This window comes from Delphinus delphis, chromosome 1 (assembly GCF_949987515.2).
Source record: "Delphinus delphis chromosome 1, mDelDel1.2, whole genome shotgun sequence".
Lineage (NCBI taxonomy): Eukaryota > Metazoa > Chordata > Mammalia > Artiodactyla > Delphinidae > Delphinus > Delphinus delphis.
The window spans coordinates 111,241,633-111,255,304 of record NC_082683.1 but is presented as its reverse complement, the minus strand read 5'-3'; the positions used below and the strand labels follow the sequence as shown (position 1 = coordinate 111,255,304).

Sequence of the window (13,672 nt, the reverse complement as noted above, 5' to 3'; positions counted from 1 at the left end):
TGGTGGGCAGGACCCCTGGGCCCCTCCCTGCCTTCTCCTGGCGTGTGGTCTTCAGCACCGCTGGGGCTGTAGCAGCTCCTTGGAAAGGAGTGTTTATTTCTTGTGGAGAGAGGTGTGATCAAAGTGGAAAGAACAAACAAGTGAGGAGGAACCGATACCCACCCCCCATATTAAAAATACAGCACATGCCTTTTGCCTTCTCCTTTCGCACAAACCCTGCTGCGTAAATATACACCTATCTATGACAGGGACGGGGAGCTCCCCTCCTCTCATTGTCAGTGTGTTTACCCAAATGAAAATCAGCTGCCTCCCTCTGGGGTCTGACAGTGAGGAACCCTGGTGGCATTTTTACTAACAAATGTGACTTTTCCAGCTGAGTCACTCCTTTCCAGGGTTTCGCATGGCTGAGAATCCCTTCCTCCCCTCTCCCAGCCTCCCGACACTTTGTACATCTCCTGATTATTATTGCAAGTGCCTTTACTAAAGGTAGGGCTTCCTGTTTGGTTACCATGGACACCAGGCAGGCCAAGGCAAGGCCTGCTCGGGAAGGGAAAGGAAGAATTTGTGTGTGCGGGCTGTAAATAGTCTTAATCATTGTTTTCTCTTGGCAATCCCAGTAACGGTGTAATTATCAACCATTAAGCAGGGTATATAATTGTCTGAACAACTTGACGTTGTTGGCACAGACCTGGTGTGTATGAGAGATTTCACCCACAAAAGCAGGTATCTCAAAGTGCATCATCTTTCCATAAAGAATTTTATGATGACAGTTACAAGGCAGAGAGAAAGCTGGCAATATTTAGTATCCAGAATGGGCCTTTGAAGGCTTTTTGGTTCTGCAGGCATCTGGAAGACTTTTGGGCCCCCAAGACTCCTTGGTAGGAATCCCATTTCAATATAGCCAGTTTCTGAAGCTGGACTCACTCTGTGGACCCTTCATGAGTTAGGGACAAATAGACAAAAGCTTCCAGGATATCTGTGGGGGTCACTGAGCTTTTCCCCGAGGCTTCATGAGAGAGGCTTCTTTGAACTGCAAAAGGAAAGGGATGATGAAGTAAAAGGTAGCACGAATTGAGTCATTTGGGGAGGAGGGAAAAAGAGGGCTCAGTAAGACATCTGCTTAATGTCAGTTTTAGAGGATGAGCTTCTCCCTGAAACACCTTGGTTTCAAACCAATTGATGTTATTTTAGTTGTTACGTGGTATCTGTTGCAGAAACAGAATCCAACTGTAAATCCTCCAGGCTTCCCGCCTCCATTTGTCACTTTCATTTATGTTTTATTTTATTTTATTTTTTGCTTCTTTAGTTAAGTACACCTCATACTTTTCCCCTTGGGATACTTGTTTTTTGAGACTCTAAGGTTTTCCAGCTGGAAAATGTCTCTTGGAAACAAGGAGTAGGAGGACCAGAGTGGAGGAGACTGGGTCTCTGATTTGGGTCCAGATCTATGGATGAGTTAGGCATGCTGACCGCAGGCCAGCCGCTCCTCTCTGTGTTCACTCCTGTACTCTGCTCACCACGTACCTTGGCAAGTACGACCTCATTAGAGGTGAACCCTCTCCCCTCCCACAGCCCTCCCATGGAAATAGTGTTGGACACAGAAGACCCAGGGAATTCAGCTGGTGTCAAAAAGGATTCAGGACTTGGCACCTCTGAAGGCAAAAGTCTGAGTCATGGATTTGCTGCACAGTCTGACCCCATGGAAGTCATCCCAGCAGCTGCTTACCCTCTTCTGTCCCACTCCGATCTCTCCTCACATGGCCCCCCTGCCCACCAACCATTTTTGAGATTCCACACGAGGACAGCTAGGACAGCAGGAGCTCTCACACACCCAGATGAGCCAAGCCCTTGGCAATTTGTCTCTTAAAACCAACCCGCATCCCTGCCGTATCACATAAGCATTCCCAAACTGCTAACAGGGCCCTGTCAGGCTGATAAACTCATCTAAGTAAAAAGGCCCAAAAGGAACACAGGTGATCATTATACCACATGAAAGGTGAATACAGCAGGAGGGAGGGGGAATCCCATAGTGCTTCCTTTATTTCCTCTAAAGAGCCAAAGTTGACCATCAGCTTCTGACTCAAGTCTTAGGCTCCTTGTCCTTCCTGCCTTCCACTCAATTCCCATCAGCCCATCCTTTTTTCCTATTTGTCTGCTTCTTCCTTTCCACTTCCCCTGTCTGTCCCATGCTGCTGAGGAGGCAGCACAACTTGTTCCCTCTCTCAGTCTCTGCTCCAGCTCTATATCTCTCTGCATCTCCCCTCACCCCTTCCCTTCCTTTCCCTTCCCTCCCCTCCCCCACTCTTCTCTCTCTCTCTCTCTCTCTCTCTCTCTCTCTCTCTCTCACACACACACACACACACACACACACTGGAGAGGATCAGTTTGTATTTCAGCACCCTGAACACCACTTTCTGAAGGTTGCTGACGTCTGACCCCATCTTTACAAGGTTGCCTCTTAATGGGAATGACCAGATTAGGCTTCATTATTGGCTACTTCCCTAATTCAGCCAGATGATGGATTTTCTAAAAGAAAAGTTGAAAGTATCCACTGTTATCTGTTCAAGTTAGAATTAGGGGCTAAGAACCAAGCATCCTTCAGAGAAATATCCACAGGAGAGCCTTGACATCTTCAAGTTGAAAGAAACCGGGAAATGTCATCTAGCCCAGCCTCCTGCCTCCGTGCAGAAATGAATCTTAATCATATAAGATAGACGCTTCCTTAGTTAGAACACTCTAGCTTCTCATTAGAACCCTTCTGCATTCAGCAGCCTAGGTTGTGAGCCCTAGCGAGAACCATGGAGCAATCCAGCTAGACCCTGGAACTTCGGGATTGTGGATGGTTGATTGTTTTAATGAAACCTCCAACGTGGCGTGGTGAGCAGGGAGACTCCTTCAGGCTAATTCTGCCCCCAGCTTTCAGGAGTGATTTAAGCAGAGTTTCCCTGCACTCAGGGAAATGAGGAAGCCTGGAGCCTGGGAAGAACCCTCTCCATCTGACGTTCCGTTTTTAACACGGCGATATATCCCTTTTTTGGGCGTTCAGCCCAAAGTTCTTTTGTAGCTCCATACAAAAGAGAGGGATTATATACTCGGTCTGCTTGAGGGGAAATGGAGCACACATCTTCCCTCTAGAACAGCTTCTTTTTAAGCTATTTTTTGCTTTTAGAGGCCTGGCTCAATTGATGACACCTGCAGACCAGGCTGTCCAAGGGCCCATACATATCCTTTGAAAACTGGGCACAGAGTCTCCTGCAAGTCACAGATGCCAAGAAAACAGGGCCGTCCCTGAACAAGAAAGGAAAATGAGGTCAGAAGAGGAAAGTTCACACAGGCTCCTTTCTTTTCAGTTTGTTGTGCTAGAAATGGGTGGCTGACCAAGTGTACCTAGAAACATGAGATTGTTTTCATGGGAACCCTTGTAAAAAGCTAGGGGAAAGCGTTGCCAACTTCACCCGTGCCAAGACCTTGCACCGACCAACCTTTGCCAACCTGTGGCAAAGGAAAGAGATTATGAAGGAGAGAGTAGGGGATTGATCTACCATGTGCATTCCGCCCAACTCTGGTACGGATTATAGTACCTTTGAAAACAGTCTTTAAGGTTCCCTATGTATTCCGTTAAACTGGGTGAGCCACAAATGTTGTTGGTGGATTCCTTCAATCCTAGGACCTCAACTGCTAAACTGAGCTCTGTGGCAACTATAATTACTGTTTGGCGTCTAGAGGATCAGACTGCTGACTTTTCTGAGCTTATTGTCGCTTTCCATGAGTGGAGGTCAGGATGGTGCAGGGCCCCACGTGCAGAAAGAGGGTGATGGTCACCGAGGGGCGTGTGCTCTCTTCCAAGAACCAGGCAAGGGCGGGGCTGTCGTCTGCTGCCTGCAGGAGAAGCAGGGCAAGGGCAGTTCTGTCTCGATTCCCACCCACCACCCCCACCCCGACCAGGCCAAGATGCACAGCAAAGAGGACTTCAAAGTCCTTTGGAAGAATGTTGGGATGAGCCCATTTCTGCTCATTTCTCAGACAGTCAAGCATGCGCCCAGAGGATTAGGAGAGAGGAAGTGAGTCCTGAGGAAGCGGCCTCTTTTACTCACTCTCCCTGGGCTTCCCTGGAGTGGACCTTCCAGAGCAGAATAAGAATTCTGCTCTGGAGAATACTGACGCCTTCTGCGGGTTCCCTTAAAATCCTGATTTGAGGCAGGCGTGTTGTTATCATCTTTGAAATCTCTGAAAGATGGTGAATTCATGAGCCTCCTGGTGAAAGCAAAGAGGAACTGAATTTCTTGCGCTGAGTCCTAGGCTAGACCTCCAGTGAAAAGACCCAACTGGGAGCAAGCTCAGTCACTGGGTGCACAGACTCATGCCAACCAGTGTAGCCCTGGGAAGCAGTCTTGGCGGGGTGATGCTTTGCCTCTTCCTTAGATTATTTTCAGGAAAACTCTCCACCACCAACAGGTGATCCATCCATACTGCACGGCTTTCTTTCCTCCTGGCCCCCTGCTCTGGAGCTGGCAGTGGGGCTGGGTTACGCGTGAGGGAGGGGGAGCGTGTGTGGATTTTCTGTCCTCCCTGCACACCCTGGCAGATGACCAAGTGATCGTTCGGTGTTTTAAATTCCCCCGAGCCTCAGCCCCATCCAGTATCCTGCTCCATGAAGAAGTGGCCAGCTTTACGAAGGCTCAGTCTCCCAGAGGTCAGCTCTGCAGCTAAGCCAGGAGCACCGCAGACCCCTTCATGGGTGCGGGAATCAGGGCCCTGATGGGTTTTGTGGCTTGGCCTTGTCCAGCCAGAATTCAAGTCCCCACTCCACTCCCGGAGACCCCATCGTGGGCCCGGGGCACGTGGAGTCTTCCGCCTGAGCCCTGCCTCTTAATGATGTGCTCTCTCCTCTGGTCCTTTTGCTGTCCCCTCACAGGGTGCGGGCTGTACTGCCCTGGTGGTGGCCGTGGTGGCCCGAAAGCTGGAACTCACCAAAGCAGAGAAGCACGTTCACAACTTCATGATGGACACTCAGCTCACCAAACGGGTAAAACGCCACTGTCCACGTCTTAACGGAGGACTTAAGACCAACATGGGAGCCAGTCAGAAAGTAGCCACAGTGGGTTAGGGCCACACCCTTCAGTGGAGGGTTGAGGGAGCCCCAGACACATGCAAACAGCCAGCGCAAAATGGGCACGATGTCCCAACGCTGAAGGCTCCTGTCTTCTCTTAAATCACTGTGCGTGGCTCAGGCAACCAAATAATTTTCCTGATAATTAAATCTATAGCATACAATGATGTAACCCGCCCCCCTTGCCTAATGGTACAGAGTAGATCACCCAGCATGAGGTGTTTTTGCTTATGCTTAAATGTTTTCATGACTCTCCTTAGGAAGGGCAGTAGAAAGTCTTAAAAACGATATTGGGAATGTATCTAAATCCAACCCTTTAAAAAAAATCATTACAGACAATCACTCCTAAATAACGTTCATCAAAATGTCATCACCCAATTTTCCCCCTTTTGGGTTTTCCAAATAACGTTTCTCCCTTGTAACGTCATGAAAGTGGGTAAGGAGGGTGAAAAACTGAATATAAGCGGGAATGGGGAGATCATTTAGCTGCTAAAAGTCTGACACCCCACTGAATTGTCAGAGAAGAAAAGGCCCATTTAGAAGAGACAGAAACGAGCCTTCCAGGATAACAGCAGGCCAAATGAGCATGGCAGAAGCTGTTTATTTAATGACAGCTTTTATGGAAAATTCTTTAGAGCTGCAGGCTGAACGAAGGTCAGTAGTATGATTTCCTGCAAAACTCTCCTCTTTCCGAAAGGAGAGCGAAGCAAGACCCTGTGCTGGGGTCTTGGCCGCTCTGACAAGTTTCTCATTTAGGATTAAAGTGGGTTAGGAGACCCACGAGCAACGAGATTTTGATTGGGGTTTTTGAAAGCTGGAGAAAATATTCAGTGATGGATGTTGCAGCACAGTAAAAATGTGTTCTAAATAGAGACAAAGGCAGGAAGGGAGAACAAAAAGAGAGGGAGAGTGACAAAGGGTGAGCGTGCTCACTCAGAGGGAGGCGTGGGGGAATGGGAAGTTGCCAAGGCCTCTCCAGTTTCTCAGCAGAATTATTTATGGTGTTTGATTGTTTGGTCTTTGATTACATGTACTGGATTCTTTAAAGAGCCTCCACAGATGTTAAAAAGAAGGGGTACAGGCAAATAGTCTAATGTCGCTGCCATACAGATGGTTGTATATGGTACATCCTGGCGCTGAGGTGTCCGTGGTACAAGCAAAAACATGATTTGTATCATCAAGATGGCAGGATTGAGGGCCATACCCGTGGGTAGGCCAGCCGGGTTCCACCCAGAGCCCTGTAACCTAGCTGCTTTCCTTCAAGCCCCTAGTAAGCGTGCAGAAGTCATGCTAAGTATTGAGCAAATTACCAAAGTTGCCTCTATTCTCCTGGAACAATTCAGTGCAGGAGTCAGAGGCAAGGGAGTCTAGCCTCCAAAACCTTCTCAGAAGCTGTTTCTTAGAGCAGAGACGTTAACAGCCTCTCTGTTTATTCTATTTGCTTTTTGAAACCAAGGATATACTGTGTATATCATGTTATTCCTTTGTCCTCTCCATTTTTCACTCTGTGAATCAGACGTTAGAGGAAAATAAAGCCGAGGAAAGCCAACTCCCTCACGTGACAGGAAAATAAACAACTTTTCTGCAATATAATTGTACGAGGAGATGAAATTGTGGTCGCTAATTTCAAGCTTTCAAAAATAATTCTCTAAAATCCTCCTCAAGTCCGCTTACTTTTTGAAAAGTGGGACCGAAAATAAAATCAACAAATATTTATTGCCCATCTATGAGTACAAGGCATCTTTTTATCGAATAACATCTCACTTTTCTGAGAACACTTAAATCTGTTGAAATGTCCCTTTAATATCTAATATCTTTTCCCAGAGAAACAAACAACATGAAAGGAGTGGCTCTCACAGAGAGAGGATTCTCAAAGCTGGCAAGACTCTTTTACCTAACCTTGATTGAAAGGAAACTGGCTGTGAGCTTGGCCTGCTCTGGCTTCAGCTCCCCTTGACCTGGTCTCAGAGAAGCCCACCTTTCTTCCCCTGGCAACACCTCATCCATCCTCTGTCCTCTCCAAGCGGCCCACTGTGTCCAGCAGGAGTGGCTCATGGGTCAAACAGAACTCACAGTGAATTCTCAGTGAATTCGCAGAGAAAGATCCGATCTTTGGAGGAGCTGACTGGGACATAATTGCAAACCTCTCAAGAGAGGACAATTAATAGATTTAACAGAGAAAAGCCATCTCTTACAATACATGCAATCTTAATTCTTCAAACCTCTAAGCAAAAAAAACAAAAAAGAGGAATTGTAACCTATTAATCATAAAAATACTCAGATTGTTCTAGTCTTTATTTACTCTGCCTGTCTTGCTGTAAAGGCTTCAGCCCAGACTTTACCACTAGAGTCACACTGTTTTTATTCATTTATTTGCCAGGGAGGCGGGGGCAGGTGCGGCGGTGGTCTGATGGCACGGGGTCGGAACTCAGTTTCTGGTTTTCCTGATTCCCGTGGCTTTTCTTCTCTCACTTGTATGACTTGTCAACTCTGGTGGCAACGTCATTTCTGTATTTAATGCAATCAGATCTTCCCACACTGACTTTGCAGTGTTACTGCCACTGTTAATCTAGAATTATAATTTATTGCTAACCTCTGGGCTACTAGGTAATATATATGTAAATGACACACAGAGAGACTATAAAAAAGATACTAGGTCCCCACCTTTTCTCCCACTCAATGCTACACATCCCCCTGTCGCTGTTTTAGGTAACGAAACACATCCCTCACAGCTGGATGGCACTCCCTGTGTTCTGGGGACACCAAGATGAGTAAGAGATGGTACCTGCCCTCATACTTACTGCCCGTCCTCAAAGAGCACCTCCCCTTTCTAAAGAGCAAGGTAGCTGCCCGTGGACACACTTGACTTCAGAGGCACCACGGACAGGAGACGTTCTGTTTGCCACGCCTCCTCTCCACATCAAACCTGCAGACTCCTCTGTGGTGTGTGCCACTGGCTGAGGATTTTGTCTCCTTATCCTTGCCACGATGGGTTCCTGCCTCAAATACTTCATCCAAGTACAATTTCCCCATGAAATCAATGAGTAACACCAAAACCACACCCATATCTTCCCTACACTAGTGCCTTCTCCTGCCTTCCCTGTTAATGACATCATCGTTCTTCCAGTCTCCAGGCCTGAAAGCTTAGCAGCATCTCTGACTCCTCTCTGCCCTGGTCCCCACAGGGGTCCGAGCAGCTTTGGAGTCTGATTCCACCTGGCCACACCAGCCTCTCCAGGTCCTCTGCCCACCATACCCAAAGCCACCATCTCAGTCTTGTACCATCTCAGTTGCTTGCTACCTTCTCATCTCACCTGGTCCTCCCTTACCCAAGCCATCCTGTTCTTTGCTTCCTCGTGACTCTCCTTAGACTCTGAGACTTAGCTCTGAACGTATCACCAACCTGCTCAAAAACCTTTAATAACCCCCCAGAACCTACTGATCCACTGATAAAAAAGACTTTTCTTTATTTTTTTAAATAGGGCTAATTTTTAAAAATTTTATTTATTTATTTTTTGAATGCATTTGGTCTTCGTTGCTGAGCACAGGCTTTCTCTAGTTGCGGCGAGTGGGGACTACTCTTCGTTGCAGTGTGCAGGCTTCTCATTGCGGTGGCTTCTCTTGCAGCGGAGCACGGGCTCTAGGTGCCCAGGCTTCAGTAGTTGTGGCACATAGGCTCAGTAGTTGTGGCTTGCAGGCTCTAGAGCACAGGCTCGGTAGTTGCAGCGCCCGGGCTTAGTTGCTCTGCGGCACGTGGGATCTTCCCGGGCCAGGGCTCGAATCTGTGTTCCCTGCATTGGCAGGCAGATTCTTAACCATTGCACCACCAGGGAAGTCCCGAAAACTTTTCTTTAATTATGAGCATGTGTCAAAGTTTTATCATAATCCTGCTGGGGGGAAAAATGTTTTTTTTTTTCCAGCAGCCTAATTCAAAGGTTTACTCATAGTAGGGGTCTTTTATAGGAAAAGACAATGGTAGTCATTGTTGTACAGGGTACAGAAAGCCTGGCTAAAGGACACAGACTCCTGACTGACAGCTGGTAGGGCCCATGAGTGGATTCCCAGAACAGGTCTTAGTCTTTTAAAAATTTATCAGATAATCAGTTGAGCAGTTATCAGGAATGCTAATTCTCCCCAGAAGGGGATTATAAATTATATCACCCACTAAAGTTCTGTCCCAGACAGACTGGGTGCAGTTTTTCTTTAACAATAGTCATAGGAACATTGAGCTTTTGAGCTGGAAGCGTTCTTAGGGATGAGCCTCTCAGGCCCAGAGATGGGCAAGTGTGGGCCCCCAGCCATATGCAGTGAGCTGGGTCCCAGCCAGGGCTGCCATTTGTTCTCAGGCTGGCAGGCAGCTCTCCAGCCATAACCCAATGGGTTTCCCAGAACAGCCAGTTCCTTGGAACTCAGAATGGTGGTTAGGGTCCCAGGTCTGCTGGAAAGAAAAGCCAGTTTACCTCCAAACTAGCTGAGCATCACATTAATAGCATTATGGAATTAGCCGTGGTTCATTACTGTGCTGCTATGGGGAAAGACTACAAACTCCCTCCGCGCTCCCTGTCCCAGTGTCCTGCCAGCCACAGGGGTGGAGCCCCCGTTTCTAAGTGTTGGGTGAGGGCTTCTGGGTAAGGTGGGCAGAGAAGCCTGAGAAGGGAGTGTGGAATAGGATGGGGGAGGAAGAAGAGAGGGTATGAGGGGGGAGATGAAAGAGATGGCAGCGGCAGGAAGCCAGCAGGAAGTGTGTGTGGGTGAGCGTGAGGGAAGTGAGGGGTTGGCGGATGGAGAAGAGGGGACCCCCACCGGTTATAATGGACACCTTCAGTCAGGTGTCTGAAGACAGGCCTGACCTGAGGGCTCTCAGATTGCGATTTTATCATCCCTTTAGATTTATTCATCTAAATTCAACCGCTGGAACTTCTTGAAGTTGTCTAAGTTACACACACTTGCCAGGGCTGATCGGCCCTCCTCTCCAACTTCCCTCTCCCTGGGAGGGAGTCCTGGCAGCATGGAGGGCATGCTATTTCTTTCCAGGGGCCCCATCAGTAGGGCTCCTGGAATTTCTCTCCCAGGGCTCCCTGTGGCTGTCGGGAGCATGGGGGCAGGTGAAGAAGGGTGCCCCTCGTCTGCCACATGTTCCTCCTGCACCAGCCTCCACGAAGTCTGGAGAGGCAGGTTACCCTGGCAGAGAGGCAGCCAGAGCAAGTCGTTGACATGGATAATACGGCCAAGAGCTCAAGGAACAGACATATGTGTCCTGTTTTATGTTTTCTTTCGCTGGAGGTGGGGGAAGAAGCTGACATTTGTTGGGGGAAGGAACATCAGTAAAACTACTGTGTACTGAGGCGCGGTGCAGCCAGGCTCTGTGCTAAGTGTTTCATTGAATCAACACCACAATCCCATTTCACAGATTGGGACCCTACTGTGTTTTCTCTGAAGCACTTATTGCCTGACACTATATTACACAGGGCATGCTGTCCCCATAGGATTAGAAGCTCCTTGAGGGCAGAAATGTTATTGGTGGGTGCATCCCAGTATTCTTACTTCCTAAACAGTATCTGCCCCATTGTAAGGGCTCAGTAAATGTTTGGGGAAGGAATGAATATGAAAATTGAGTCCCAGAGAGGTTCCGCAATGGTCCAAGGCAGAGATGATCGTTCATCCCCTTGTGAGGTTTTTCTGAGGGCTAGTGGAACGATGTAAACAGAAAGTGTTTAGCATGGAGCCTGGCACATAGTAAGCACTCTGTGAATGTTAGCTGTCAGTATTGTATGCAAGATCTTAGTTGGATGACTTTCTTGCCCGGGCTCATGAATCTTAGAGCCCTCCCTGAAGGACATAGGTCACGGAGCCAATTCTCTGGCCACCGTCAGAGTACAAGCATACAATTCTTGGGAGAGAATGAATGGGCCCAAAGAAAACAATTAGCTCGTATGCTTATGGGTTTGGGGGACGCAACAGCCAGTCTTCCATGCGCAAACGGCCCTCTTCTAACCGTCCCTGAGCCCGTCGGATCATGGCCAACCTTACCCAGTCCTTCCCAGTTCCCTGACCCACCCACTCCCACCCTCACCCTCAAGAGCATCTTTTGGCCCTGGTGCCCCGCCCACTAGGAGAGGTCAGTGGGTACCCAAGTCCCCATCAGGGAGTGGTGCTTGGAAGCCCTATGGAAGCTCAGTGAATCCCAGGAGGGGCACACAGCCTCAACTGCCTCCCACCCCGGCGATGCTCAAAGCAATCAGCCAGGTGAATCGGAGGGAGAACCTGGTCACAAGAGCGGTCACTGTCGACGTGGGAAAGCACGAGGCAGTTAAAAGCCTGTTTCTTTTTCTCTCGTGTATATTGATCTGCTCAGCTTTGTGCCAGGTTGTTTGCTGGCGATTAATTCAGAGTCAGCACCACGGCTTGCATTTAACATCGCTTTTCTGAATACGCAGGGGCCTCCCGTTCAAAGCCATAAAGAGGCCGTGACTGCTTCGCTCAGCTACCCAGGCTGTGCTGTGATTTTAGTGCCTTATATTTGGGCTAAAGTTAAGTGCGGGACCTGGACTCCCTGTTCTGTCATATTGCTAAGTGAGGGCCATGATGATTAAAAACAAATCTAATGTCCTTTCCAGTTCCTTGATCCTGGAAAACAGGAAATAATGTTGTTTGTGTAGAGATGACATGTAGTCAGTCAGGTCTTTCTTCAGACCACATGAAAACCGTATGCTCTTTTTGGACCTGGCTCTTGTTTTGACTTTGCCGTCAGCTAGCTGTGGGATTCTGGCCCTCACATTCTATCTCTGAAGCTGTCATTTCCTCATATTTTCAATGGGGGGGTTGGGCCAGATGATGATAACTAACTAGTATCTTTATGGTACTTTATAGTTTCTATAACACTTAAATCCACATTGACTCAGTTTGCCGTTTATAACTTTACGGTCTTGGTCTCTGTCTCAGTTTCTTCATCTGTAAAATGGGGATAATATTAGTACCTTCCTGAGAGGGTTGTTGTGAAGATTAAATGAGTTTACACATACGTAAAGTGGCACCTGGTAGATGTCCGCTCTTAGCCTCAGCACCATCAGCACCATGGGTATTGCCTCCTTTGGGCCTCAGAACAGCCCTTAAGGTAAGGATTTATTTTTCCCTTCTTATAGATAGTTAAGCACTTACTCCTAAACTGGCAGAGGAAGGATTCACCTGCAGCCTCTCCAGTTTCAAATGTTTGTTCCACACCAACACAGAGACAGTTGTCAAAGGCTCATCAGCACTGACACTCCACGGCTCTGTCAGTGTTCCAAAGACAAGACCCGTGTAACTGGGGCTCTGCCGATCATCGGACATGCTGGGCAGGTTTTTCCCTCCTGTTTCTTCTGTGAGGCTTTCCTTGGAGGCTAAGCACCTAGGGAACCTGAAAAAACCATCTGTCAAGTTGCCCTCTCCCCACAGAAGGGCAGCAGGAATAGGCACTCCACAGAGAGAGAGCCTTCCCTCTATGCTGCCTCTTTTGCCAGGAGGCTGATGTCCACTCCAGCCCCTGGACAGGACCCCGGTGACCACACCCTCCTCTACCTCCCCCCTCCTCACCTGGACACTTACCATTTCCAGCTTCTCACCACCACCTGCTTCTTCTCACCACCACCTGCTTCCTTTCAGGCAAGAAAGTACCAAAGGTGGACAATTAAGTCATTTAAAACCATCTTCACGGTAGATTTTTACTGAACAAAAAGGCAGTATTTATGTCACTTAGACATTTCTGAGAAGACCTAGCTGTTCTTTTAGAATATCACTCCAGCGCCAATGAAAAATATAATCCAGCCTTAGTAATAAATTTTTAAAACATACACACAGAAGTTATCAGCCTGCAAAACAATGTTTCCCAGGCCTTCCCACACGTCTCAGTATTTTAACAACGTCCCATCTGTTGATGTCAGTCTGAAGAAGCAGGCCCGTACTCTCCAATTTTATTAAAATCCTTTCTGGCTAGTAACCTGATTTCTACTAGGCTGGCCTACTTACTTCCAGGCCCTGGGCCTGTGGGCCTGTGCCAGTTTGCATGGCTGACAGAAATGGGAACAGTTAATCAAAAATCTGTTTCGCTTGTGCTTAATGAGAAATGTTTCCTCTTGCTCTTGTTACTAATTGCTGAAGATGTCTGTGTTTGGATTAAAACTTTGTCCCCTGCCATCTGGATGCCATTGATACGTCTCAGCTCTGTCGTGAGCCAGGTGAGATCAGTGGTTTCCATGTCAACAGATGACAGCGTCGTATGTTGAAATGTGTGATTGCAGTGCAGTGAAAGAGCCAGCCTTGGGAGAGAGGCAGCTCTGGTTTCACACCAAAATATCTTCACTGATTTTCAGACACTGTTTGGAAGTGATTTCAGTTTTATGCCAATTACATTTACATGTAAAATTGCAGTGTAAATGTTTTTTGCCATTTGGGAAAGGAAACAATGGACTTGTTAATACCTAGAGTTCTATTCGGTGGGAAAGACATTTCCTCAGAGAGGCCTTGTAAAATCTCCAGCTAAAGTGAAAGAAGTCAGACAGAGAAAGACAAATACTGTAGATCACT

The 13,672-nt window shown here is 47.7% G+C and overlaps 1 protein-coding gene across 2 annotated transcripts in view; it reads left to right on the top strand.

The window, feature by feature from the left end:
- The window catches only part of KCNN3 (potassium calcium-activated channel subfamily N member 3), a 172,167-nt gene that overhangs the window by 150,508 nt on the left and 7,987 nt on the right, over positions 1 to 13,672 (top strand). For both annotated transcript variants that reach the window (XM_060007923.1, XM_060007915.1), the window contains exon 5: positions 4,916 to 5,026. In XM_060007923.1, coding sequence (XP_059863906.1) covers positions 4,916 to 5,026 — 111 coding nt within the window. The remainder of the gene's footprint in view (positions 1 to 4,915; positions 5,027 to 13,672) is intronic.